The sequence below is a fragment of the Sinohyriopsis cumingii genome, chromosome 4 (genome assembly GCF_028554795.1).
Source record: "Sinohyriopsis cumingii isolate HCF-2022 chromosome 4, ASM2855479v2, whole genome shotgun sequence".
NCBI classification, from domain to species: Eukaryota; Metazoa; Mollusca; class Bivalvia; order Unionida; family Unionidae; genus Sinohyriopsis; species Sinohyriopsis cumingii.
Genome location: NC_142964.1, coordinates 86,795,671 through 86,808,890, shown reverse-complemented (window position 1 = coordinate 86,808,890; position 13,220 = coordinate 86,795,671). Strand labels below are relative to the sequence as shown.

The following is a 13,220-nucleotide window of genomic DNA, read 5'->3' as shown; positions in this document are numbered from 1 at the left end:
CTTGTCATATCTGATTAAAGTGATGTAAATCATGTTTTAGGGTTTTCCATTTAGTAAATTTGTCTTTGGCAACACAAAATTATGTTATATTTCTAATTGGCATCATGCATAATGCTTGTTTCAACTTGCTGCATGTTTTTTTATTTGAATGTAATTTTTGTAAATTTAGTTGCTCTCTAAAATTCTCAAACATTTTAGTATCATAAACATGCTACAACTGAGAGTTCAGGAAATTTACTGATTATGCAGGATATGCCAGAACGACCAGTATCTGCCCCAGTGATTCCTCTAGGGGAGTCTGACAAGGAGGAACTCAAACCTCTTTCCAGCACTTCAGTTGACAGTCTCCAGCTGCAGTGTGGAATGTCTAAAAGGTACTTTCATGCACTCATGATTTGGAGTCTGACATCATGTTCTGTTGCTAACTTGTAGTGTTGATAGCCTGTTCTGTTGCTAACTTGTAGTGTTGATAGCCTGTTTGTGAATGTCACAATACTGACACCAAATCAAATTTTCATTGATGAGTACAATTTTTCGATTTTGAAATAGGACTCCTCCGTTTGCTCCATGCTTCACTGGATGCCATATTGGATGTTCACTGTATATTATGTGTACATGTGTGTTTCAGGCTTCTAGTTGTTTTTGGCTGGAGCAGTGCAACATGTCAGCCAAGTCAGTATATGGAATGGTGCTGCAACAGTTGTTTTCACTTTTTATGTGTCACACATCAATTTTTCATGAACACTTTTTCTTTGCATTTGAGAGACATAATTTCTGCACAGATTTTTATCACTTCATCTGGATCTTGGACAAATATAATTATGATCATGCATCTGATTTGTTTTCCTACTTAGTATGTAGGCTTATATGAGCAATCCCTCAAACAGTTGATTTTGAGTCAGATTTATGCATATAATGAAGTGTTCTTGCATATGATTAACAAAACTTCATTGCACTCTGAGGGTGTCATTTGTAAATGGGGGCCCTGTGTTGCCATAATGGTCTACGGCACTAGCCTTTAGAGATGATTGACATCTTTCCTCACTTCATGTGGATTCAGTCTCAAAATCAGCAAATTTGGGTAGGTAAGAAAGCTTGCCAGCAGCTTCCCATGGGTTTTTTCCCACAGTTTTCATGGGACCTTCCTCCACAAAATATATTGGCCACCATGTATAGCCTGTCATGTGCTGAAAAATGGTGTTAAACCCATAACACCCACCAAATCATTTCAGACATAATCGGACTTATCAAGGTCCAGGATGTGTTTGATTATGAGTTTAGAAACTTTGATTAAATGAGCTCGTTTCTGATTGGCTGAGCTTGCTGCTGCTTTAGAGATTCTAGTTTTGATTGGAGTTTAATTTCACCTGGTTTATAAATTCAGGTCATCAAGGTCTTGGATGAGTTAAGTAGTTAGAAACAGTATTTATATCAGCTGAGACTAGTACCATTCTGACGGCCATAGTTTTAACAGAATTTTATCAAATTTGGTATAAAGGCTCATATTATTAAGATCTTGGAAGGCTTTCATGATGAGTAACACAAATGGATGTAAATGAGGAGATCGTCCATCTGATTGTCTGTTTCCTCTCTAATTGGCTGAACTTGTTACCACCATAGAGGTCAAATTTTAATGATACTTTGTATAAACGTTGAGTTTTTGCAACATCCCTGCATGTTAATGTGGTTATCTTGCTTCTGATGGTGCTTTTACCACACTGGATGTCATATTTCTGATCAAATTTCATTTTAACTTAGGATGTAAATTTATGTTAGAATCAAACACATGTTAGACTATGAACAAAATATATGCATATTAATATGGCAGCTGATTGCATGGTATGACTCCAGAGGCCATATATCTGATGAGATTCTCATCTCATAAAACTCATATTATCAAGCTCTTGGATGACTCTGGTAAACAGTAACATCCACACATTTCAGAGAGGAATTCTTTCCTTAGATTGGCTGAAATTGCTACACTCTAGAGGCTGTTTTTCTCTTTAGAATTCACACAAATTTCTAGGCTTTATATCATCAGTAATTTGGTTAAGTTTGATGAGTATAATATGTGTAAATTCATGAGGTGATATTGCATCTGATTGGTTGAACTTGTACAGCATTTCTGACCAGATTAGGATAGAACTTTTTTAAAAAGCTAACGCCTAAATATAAACATTTTTTAATAATCTCATATCTTATGCTAAAATGTGTTTAATAAGCTTATCATATTATGATAAAATCTTTTTAATAATCTCATATTTTATGATAAAAACATGTTTGATGAGCTCATATTTTATGATAAAATCTTTTTAATTAGCTCATCTTTTATGATAAAATCTTTTTAATAATCTCATATCTTCTGATAAAAGCATGTTTAATGAGCTCATATTTTATGATAAAATCTTTTTAATAATCTCATATTTTATGATAAAACCTTTTTAATAATCTCATATCTTCTGATAAAAACATGTTTAATGAGCTCATATTTTATGATAAAATCTTTTTAATAAGCTCATATTTTATGATAAAATCTTTTTAATAATCTCATATTTTATGATAAAATCTTTTTAATAATCTCATATTTTATGATAAAATCTTTTTAATAATCTCATATCTTCTGATAAAAACATGTTTAATGAGCTCATATTTTATGATAAAATCTTTTTAATAATCTCATATTTTATGATAAAATCTTTTTAATAATCTCATATTTTATGATAAAACCTTTTTAATAATCTCATATCTTCTGATAAAAACATGTTTAATGAGCTCATATTTTATGATAAAATCTTTTTAATAATCTCATATTTTATGATAAAATCTTTTTAATAATCTCATATTTTATGATAAAAACGTGTTTAATGAGCTCATATTTTATGATAAAACCTTTTTAATCATGATTGTAGACTCCTTTCATTATGAGCAGGAATCATGCATAATAATAAGGCATCTTGGAGTCGGAGTTTGTAGCCGTTCTAGGCGATACATTTCTGAGCAGATTTGATCAAACTTATTATGCAAGATAAGAATTCTTTGTTTTAGACTGCATAGTCCATACATTTAAATTGAAATGTAGATGTTGAAATATAACAAAAGCATTTTAAACATAAAAGATCATAGATACCTTATTAAAATTATGCAGACACATCTGCAACAATGGATTGTGTCCTGCATGGTTAGAAATGAAATTATGTAAGACATTATAAGCTTTTGAATGGCATCTGTTAATGAGGCTTTCTGGTATTTAATTAGCTGAGCTTCTTACCACTATAATTGGGGTTCTGTTTCCAATCGGATTTTGATCAAATTTAAAATATAAGCTCATATTCTCAAGAACAATATATGTGCATAATTAAATAACCAGGCATTTTGTCATCTGATAGGCTGAGCTACTACCATGCTGTATTTCTGATCTGAGGTTGTTAAAAGCTTTTTGGAAGATCTTGGATGTGTTTGTTCAGGATCGAAATATGCACATATTAATAATATTTAGGAGCCAGTTGAGTGATATCTATCCCACATAAACTTAATTAAAGGTATGTGAGTGTGGTTTGTTTTATAAGTTACAGTGAGAAGGATAAATAAGCTCTTATATTTCCTACATAAAACCTAGCTTTGTATCAGATGTCATAATTTCTCTGCAATCTATTTCAGACGTCGCATAGCAAGCAGAAGGCTTAATTTCCAGGTTCAGTCTTCAAAAGAACATCAAAAATTTGTGCCGCTGCTTCCATCAGGAACTAATGGACTAACTGGAAAAAGCTATCCTATTACAGTTTTTGTGGTTGATAGGAATAATCAAATCAATAGAACCCTTGAGCAAAAGTCGCCATCTATGAGCAATAGTGCCACACAAAGAGATTCTGTATCAGGTGATTCACAAGTAAGAGTGGAAACTTCCAGTCTCTCAGCTAATGCTGCTGTTCAGCTGCCAACCATGCATGCTTCCAGTCAGATTGCTGTGACATGTGTCAATCCAACCATAGTGGTAATAAACAGTGCTGGAAATATCCTGTCAACTCCCCAAGTTCAAACGTTACCACCCATTAGTGCTTTACAGAGTAGTGTAATGTCAACAGAAGAAAATTCCAAGAACACACCAAATAAAGATGTAGTGGACCATTCAGAAGTAGTTTTTGATTCGCCTCGTACCCCACAAAGTCAGATTATTAATTCCTCACAGTCTACTCCAGCAGCAACATTGGCTGTAGAAATTATGGCATCATATGCCCAGTACTTCATATCTCCAAATGATAGAATACTTCAGGAAACCACCCCAGTGAAGGTGAGACCTCGTTACAGACCCGTTGTACCCAAACCCGTTTCATCCTCACCTAAGAAGCCAGTATCCCCTTTTCTTGAGAAGAAAGACAGTCCGCGGAGAAGAGAGTTGCAGCGCCAAGCTAAAGCAATCTTACCCAAAGGTTTTGTGTATAGTCCTCACATCTCACCTGTCAAAAAAGTTGCCACAAATTTAAAAATGAAGGCAGCAATGCATGGACTCAGAGGAAGTCCAAGGTTAAGAAATATTGTCATTGGTCCACAGAAAATTCTCCCAAAAGCAGCCACTATACCATTATCTACAGTATCAGGACAGAAGTCTGATAAGCTTGAAGTGGATGAAGATTGTGGTTCCAAAAATGACACAGCCAGTGAATACGACACACTTGAGTCTATCTCAGATGATGCAATGGATGCAGATGACGTTGACAATAGAAACTCAAATAGAAATGAAAATGCTAGGACATCAAACAAAAAGTTGCAGAAGAAGAAACCCACTGCAAAATTGGTGCAGGAGGTGGCTAGTGATGAGACTCAAAGTGAGGAAGACGGTCTTGTTTATGACAGTCAGGAAGATTGCATGGATGATGATGATGACCACCTTGCCAATCTTATGGCTGCCAGCACAACAATCGGGTATAGTTCTCCCTCTTTTACATACTGCAAGCTAGAATGTTTATTTTGAACTTTACAGACTCACTATTCACTTTCACAAGACCATTCTTAGTTTCATATGAAACTTTCCCAAACTAGACCCAGTCGGAACTCAACATTCTAGCCATTTTATAGAGGTTTTATTAGAACAGCCTTTTTGGGACAAAAATACAACAAGTGGCCAGTCTGTAGAAGAGGCCAGGTTACACTGGGGTGAGTTTATTAAAGTTTCACTTGAAGTTTGCATTCAGAAGTATATCTGTGTTCATAAAGGTAAGCCTTTATTATTTGTTCATCACTCTTTGTTGGAAATGTGAGGTAAAAGTTCATTTCCTTTTAAAACGAAGCAAATACCGAAATAAAATATATGTACAAGTATTTCAGAATAGGCACTCTTTTTAATTTTGTCCATCAGCAAAACACTGACTACATAGTAACTGTACTGGTTTTCAGAATGTAAGGCATACATTTGTATTGTGCCCATTACAATATTTTACACAGAATGAAATGCCCTTTCCATCAAAATATGTACACAGCTGCTCAGGACACGGAGCTTGTATTTGAATAAAGATGACTCTTTTAGACTCTTTGGTCAGCTTGGGAGAAATTTATTGTCAGATTTTGGAATCATTTTAAAGTCAACTGAATTACATTGATGTTGTGTTATATAAAGAAAGCGTTTTCATTATTGATGCACAGCAGGTTTTGCTTCATTAAAGTATGAAATGATGGACTTGCCAACCCTGTATTATACCGCAGAATTACATGTTTCTAAATTAGTAAGAATAAATTGTTAGATTCTGTGGTGTTTTACACATCAATAAAAATTCTGAAGCATATCTGATAGAGAGCTATCCAGTTCTATGGTCTATTTGAATTGTTTTCTAAATAATCCACATAAAGTGCTCTTTACCACTGTTGTAGTGTTTTCCCCATTCAGTCAAAACAGTATCATTTGTTTCTTTAAATGCTGAGTGCAAACCTGCACAAAATGGTCTTTGAACTTGAAACATCTTGTGCAAACTGGATGATCTTAACTGGTCATAGGCCAGAAGAGCTTATGGGATGGTATGTTTTCCATCGTCCATCCATCTGTTAGCTCAAGGTTCTTGTTACTACTCCTCCTAATCAACTTGGGGGATTGTCATGAAACTTTACACACACATTAATCCCATGGTCCAGTTGATCCTAAATGAAAATGATCCTGCTTCAACATCCAATATGACTGCCACAGTGGCTGTCTTGACAGTCTTGTTAACGCTACTCCTCCCGAATGGATGGTCATATCAACATAGGGTTTTCATTAAAAGAGTTTGTATGATGTATAGTTGGTCCTCATTAAAACTGGTGCTGATCTAACATTCATTACAGCCACTCTGCAAGCCACCTTGAAAATCTTGTTATCACTACTCCTGTCGAATGGCTGGTCATATCAACATGCAGTTTTCATTGAAAGACTTCTCAAGTTGTCTAGTTGATCCTAAATTAAAAGGGGCCAATCTGAAACCCAGTATGGCCACCATCACAGCCATCTTGAAATTTCATTATCTCTACACCTCCAGAATGGATGGTCATCTCAATGTGGGGTTTTCACTGAGAGACTTATGATGTCTTAATGGTCCTGAATCAAAATGATACCAGTCTAACATCCATTATGGCCACTACAGTGACCATCTTCAAAATCTTCTTGTTGCTGCTTCTACATTGATGGTCAAATCTGCATTGGATTTTCACTAGAAGACATCTTATGATGTATATCTGGTCTTTTGAAAAAATGGTGCCCATCTGAATCCAGTATGACTGCCATGACAGCCATCTTAAAAATATCTTGTTAACACATCTCTACTTGAATAGAACATAATATTGACATGGGGTTTTCACCAAAAGGCTTTCTATGGTGTCCAGTTGGTCTTAAATGAAAATGGTGCTGATCTGATATATGTTATGCCCACCACTGCTGCCATCTTGAAAATCTTGTTATTGCTACTCATAATGAATGGAAAGTAATCTTGAAAATATTGTTAGTTCTATTCCTCTCCAATTGGATGATTTTAACAACATATGGTTTTCACCAGTAGACTACTTTTGATACCTGGTTGGTCCTAAATGAAAATGGTGCCAGCCATACATCCACTGTGGTTGTCACAATGACTGTCATACAAGTCTTGTTCTCACTACTTGCCCTGAATGGATAATCATTATGACATGAGGGTTTTCACAAAGTCCTAAATGAAAATGGTGCCAGTCATACATCCAATATGTCAGTCATGACTTCATGTCACTAGTCTCCTTGAATTGATGATCATTATGACATAGGATTATCACCCAAAGACTTCTAATGACTTCTACTTTGTCCTCATTGGAACTGGTTTCCAAGCTGACATCCAATATATGCACCACAGCAGCTAATTTGAAAACCTTTTTATCAGTGAAGAATATAAGAAATGGTTGAAAACACAGTAGTTAAAAAAGGTTCAAAAGAAGAAATGATCATATCTTGAATTCCTGGAAGTTCTTTTTGCCAAGTCGAGCATCTGTCTGTTTGAGGGATTCTTGTTGGTTCATACTTCACTGAAGAAGAAAAAAAAACTAGTCAATAACTATAATTAAATTTTACGTCTAATAAACAAAATAATAATGAATACATGCAAAGTAACATTCATAATCTGTATATAACCAATCAGAATACAGCAAACAGTTGCCTGACAACTTATTACAAAACTTACCTTAGGTCATTAAATAATTATATGAACAACCTCCATTGGACTGCATATTATGTATATTTAAATCAAAATTTACCCCAGTTGACATGTGCTCAGTTCAAAACAAACAGACAAAAACATAATCCAACAGAAATGCCATCAAGTCAGATCATCATATTGGTAACAATTAATAAAAAGTTTATTTGATTCACCTCACTCATTTTAACTTTAATTGGTACACATGTAACAATCATTGACTTGATGGAGTACAATTCATCATGGCACACTACACCAACCAGTCTCTGAATCCATCTATAACTAAATCACTGGGGGCCCCGAGTGGCCGAGTGGTCTAATGCGCTCTCCGTTACGGATCACTGCCATCTCACCTCTGTCTGCGTAGGTTCGAGTCTCGGATTCGGCCAATGTGGATATGTGAGAAAGCTTGCCAGTAGCTTCTCGAGGGTCGGTGGTTCTTTCCGGGGTTTTCCCGGGTTCTTCCTCCACCATTAATACTGGCCGCCATGTATAGCCTATCGTGTGCTGAAAAATGGCGTTAAACCCGACAACAACAACAACAACTAAATCACTGGTCACATAGCTGTAGGTTTATAGTATCTTGGCATAACTGGTAACCAAATCACTAGTCATGTGGCAGTAGGTTTACACTATCTTGGCATAACTGGTAACTAATCATTAAACATTAGGTTTATAGTATCTTGGCATAAATGGTAAAATATATCACTAGTCATGTAACAGTAGGTTTATAGTATCTTGGCATAAATGGTAAAATATATCACTAATCATGTAACAGTAGGTTTATAGTATCTTGGCATAACTGGTAAAATATATCACTAGTCATGTAACAGTAGGTTTATAGTATATTGGCATGACTGGTAAAATATATCACTGGTCATGTAACAGTAGGTTTACAGTATCTTGGCATGACTGGTGAAATATATCACTAGTCATGTGACAGTAGGTTTATAGTATATTGGCATAACTGGTAAAATATATCACTAGTCACGTAACAGTAGGTTTATAGTATCTTGGCATGACTGGTAAAATATATCACTAGTCATGTAACAGTAGGTTTATAGTATATTGGCATGACTGGTAAAATATATCACTAGTCATGTAACAGTAGGTTTACTGTATCTTGGCATGACTGGTAAAATATATCACTAGTCATGTAACAGTAGGTTTAAAGTATATTGGCATAACTGGTAAAATATATCACTAGTCATGTAACAGGTTTATAGTATATTGGCATAACTGGTAAAATATATTGCTAGTCATGTAACAGTAGGTTTATAGTATATTGGCATAACTGGTAAAATATATCACTAGTCATGTAACAGGTTTATAGTATATTGGCATAACTGGTAAAATATATCACTAGTCATGTAACAGTAGGTTTATAGTATATTGGCATAACTGGTAAAATATATCACTAGTCATGTAACAGTAGGTTTACAGTATCTTGGCATGACTGGTAATTAAATCAGACTGAAATGTACACAGTGAAATTGACCAATGTGTGCAAATTACACATGTAATTTTGAAACAACAAAGCTTAACTGAAAAATGTCTGCCAAGTGGAAACAATATGAGCTTTATGTCAGAAATATGTGAATTTGTTTTTCATGTTTATTTATTTTTTTCTCATCAGATTTCACCCTAGTAAGAGCACTGGAACATCCGATGACAGTAAATCTAACAAGAATAAGAGGAGACAAGACACAATGATCAACATGTTGGGAGAGGATGTTATTGAGACAGATCCAGTTGTACGTTATCCACTTATATACAGTAAATTCAGTTTTATTCATGGTGACTTTTTTATGTTTGCCATAAGTTATCACACATATCTGTTCATCTATTTATCAGTTCTGCTTGCAGTTTTGCTTATGTGCAGTAACTTGAGTTATCCACCATCTGCAGTTACCAAATTTGTGGATGGCTTGCTTTTGGGTAAAGAACCCTATCATTCGTGTGATCAAACGTTCAGAGGTCAGGGTCACTTTGAATTAAAGAAGAAAAATGGTTTCCTCACAATAACAAGTTCTCCACCATCTGCTTTTATTGAACTGTTGTACATGTGTTGCACTTAGAATAAGAACATTATCGATTTCATCTGAAGCTCAAAAGTCAGGGTCACTGTGACTGAAAGAAAAATATTCTCTGCACAGTAGATTGCACTATAGCTACCAGACTTCAATTCAGTTGAAATATAATAACTTGAGTAATTTTTATTTTGTGAGTAGATTTGACATCCAGTATGGCCACCACATCAGTCATCTTGAAAATCTTGTTATCCCTACTCCAGAAGAATGGATGGTCATATCAACATTGCATTTTCATGAAAAGACCTCTTATATTGTTGGTCAAAATGAAATTGATTCTAGTCTTGCATCCAATATGGCCACCACAATGACCATTTTACAAACTTTTCACTACTTCCTATGATAACAAGTTGTTCTCAGTTGAAAATGGTGCCTATCTTCCAACACCCAGTAAGATAACTAACAGCAGTAAAATAAAAATGGTTTTTGGTTGAATTCATCTAATGTGTACATTTTACCAATATACAGGCTTCTTCTGAAAAATTGTGTCAGTTTGTTATGTTAATTTTGTTTCAGCCAGCCAATTAGAGGCCTTCAGTTGTTTTATTATGGTATTTAACTTATCACCACTCATGCAGAGGCTGGTTCTATAGGTTTTTTAAAATTGTTGTTTGTTTTTCTTTTTATAAGTGACTTGTGACTTGGTTAAAATAATGATTTACAATTGTTTATAAAAGTTAAATGTTTTGAAAATTTAAACAACATTAGAGACATGTTTGTTACATTCCATTACTTTTTGAGTGGGAAGAATAATTGACCTGTGTTCTCTAGAGTTTGTTTTGAATGAATGTTTTGAAATCACAGTTTCATGTAATAATTATTTTTAAATGACTTTGTTTCGCAACTTACACACATTGGTTTCCATAATCAAGTTTACATTTTGTACTACATTTAATTTTCCAATAATCTAAAAGTTGATGATATCAGAATTTTGATATCAAGTTTAGCACCTCAAATGTTGTGACTGGATTTGCCTGCCCTCCAGCATTTGGCTAGCAATTTGCTATAAAAAAATATATTCATATCTTAATTGAAATGTGTACTGCCGGTATGAACATTAAATTTATTTAAACATGTATTTTAATAGAATCGTGTATTGTCTGTTAAAATATTGAATATGTTTCTACATGTGTTTCAACAGAATTGTGTATTACCTGTATAAATGTTAAATATGTTTTTGCATGTGTTTTAGTAGAATTGTGTATTGCCAGAATAAATATTTAACCTCTTCCCACTTTGGTTGCAACCATGTTGCTGATATTGCTTCATCTTTTTATTCGTTTAATGATGGGTCACATGATTTGTGATAATCAAGACTATAATGGAGCCGTTCTTTTTACAGAAGGATGAGAGGGACACTGCATTTGCACGTGCTTATCTACGCAAAGTGAAGGAAGCCTTGAAGGGAAATCTGGATGATTATGAAGCTTTCCTCAAGCTACTACATGAGTTTGACAAAAGTGACCAGTCACCCTCAGAGGTATAGTTACATTTTTGCATGTGGGTTCACAAATCCCATGCATTTTTAAAGCCAGCTTGGGTTCATGAATTCTACTCATTTCTTCCCATTGTATAATAGGGTGTTTTTTTTATAGCTACATCATTCCTTCGTTTACTCACTAATTTGCTCAGGAATGGATCCCATTCTTTTACAAGAAAATGTCCAAAAATGTGTCCGTACAAGATGAATGTGAAAAAAACCATTTTAAAAATTGGTAACTGGAATGTTGATATAACACTCATTTTATAGTAAAAAATGGTTGATAGTACCTGGAAATTTGAATTAACATTATGAAATTCTCGGGTTTTACTAAGAAATCATATATTTTGTTCACTTTTGTTTCTAAACTACATTTTTTATTCACTGTAAATAACAATATTCAGCATACTTTTGGTCAGTCAAAATGTCACTAATGCCTACTGGAAGAAGCACTCTAACAGATAAATACTAATCAAGTAAGGTTTGTCAAGTGAAATTTGTTTTAGCTCTATCAATTATTTTGGTTTAAGTTTAATTATCATAAATGCAATGTACCCTCTTGTATTCAAATTTGAAATATGTCAATCTATTGTAATAGCTTTGAGTGTTTCTGAGAACCTAATTAAGCGCAGACTGTTTAAATATCTGATTTGCAGAATTATTTGCTACATTGTTGCACTGAGTTAAAAGCAGACCTGCTGCTTTGTATTATCATGTTAATTATGTCTTTTGTAAGAAATCAAATAAAGATGATGGAATACAGAGATGGTCCTGGCTTTTAAAAAGTTGTCGCCCCAAAATTTGCCAGCCTCAATATTTTGTTGTCAATTTTCAATAAATGTTGCCAGAACAAGTAGTGAATAATTTTCCAAGTCTATTAATGTAATAGGCATTGAAAATTGAAAAATATGTGATGGTTATTGAAATAAATGCATTATCAAATTTAAAATATCTATTTTCCAGACATCTACAGTCTCTCTCTCTCTCTCTCTCTCTCTCTCTCAAGCTCTAGTGGCCTAGTGGTTAGAGCATCCGCCTTGGATGCTGTAGGTCGTGGGTTCGATCCCTAGCTGAGTCATGCCAAAGACTACAAAAATGGTACTAACAGCTGCCTCACTTGGCACTCAGCATTAAGAGGTTAGTGTTAGGACTGGTCGGCCTAGCGTCAGGATAATGTGACTGGGTGGGACATCATACTACATGTCTGCGGCATGATGCCCCAGTGCTAGACATCACTATAAACTGCCACACTGCAAACATTGTAGCGATATGACTGAAAAATTGTTAAAGCTATGTTAAAAATCTAGATCACCCGCACTCTCTCTCTCTCTCTCTCTTTTTTTTAGTAGAAACATCAGGTATTAAGCAAGTCTATATTATGTGTATTATTTTCGAAACAATAGTTTTGTAAGGAACTTTAGTTAATGACATTTTAATACTAAAACCATATGATTGTAATTTACAGTGTAAGATAAGTGACATATAAAATGACCATCGATTTCATGCATTCAGGAATTAAATCCCTCCAGTTTTATGGCTAGCTTAACAAAGTACATCTCTGTCAGCCAGGAGTTCAGAAATTTTTTTTTGCCGCGCTTTATGTGCTTTGTAGAATAGGCGGTTTCTTTGAAGTATGTTGAAGAGACTTGAGTCTAACCTTTAGTTACTGTGCAGTTTGGGCACAGCTGACCAGAATATGAAATGGGGGCATGTTGGGAGCGGTGTAGGAAATATGCATTCCACAGGGAGAAATGGCATGTCCTTTGAGAATTTTAGGTGTATTGGACCTGAAAAATTGGTGAATATTTAGTGAAAACAATTTTTAAATATGCCGCAAAAATCTTCCCGATGGTAGGTCGCAATCTGTGTGTTTTCGGATTCAACTTCCCAGCTTTGTTTTTGAAAAGATTTATGTTTTGCATGACATGCTAGAATAACTGTACTGTATTAACTAAATTTATTCAATGACTATTT

General features: G+C 34.6%; 1 protein-coding gene across 1 annotated transcript in view; it reads left to right on the top strand.

Annotated features, from left to right (window-relative positions):
• The window catches only part of LOC149801601 (GON-4-like protein), a 123,300-nt gene that overhangs the window by 67,654 nt on the left and 42,426 nt on the right, over window positions 1–13,220 (top strand). The window contains exons 18-21 of the mRNA XM_089955858.1: window positions 250–374; window positions 3,658–4,920; window positions 9,313–9,430; window positions 11,109–11,246. Of these exons, the coding sequence (XP_089811984.1) occupies window positions 250–374; window positions 3,658–4,920; window positions 9,313–9,430; window positions 11,109–11,246 (1,644 nt within the window). The remainder of the gene's footprint in view (window positions 1–249; window positions 375–3,657; window positions 4,921–9,312; window positions 9,431–11,108; window positions 11,247–13,220) is intronic.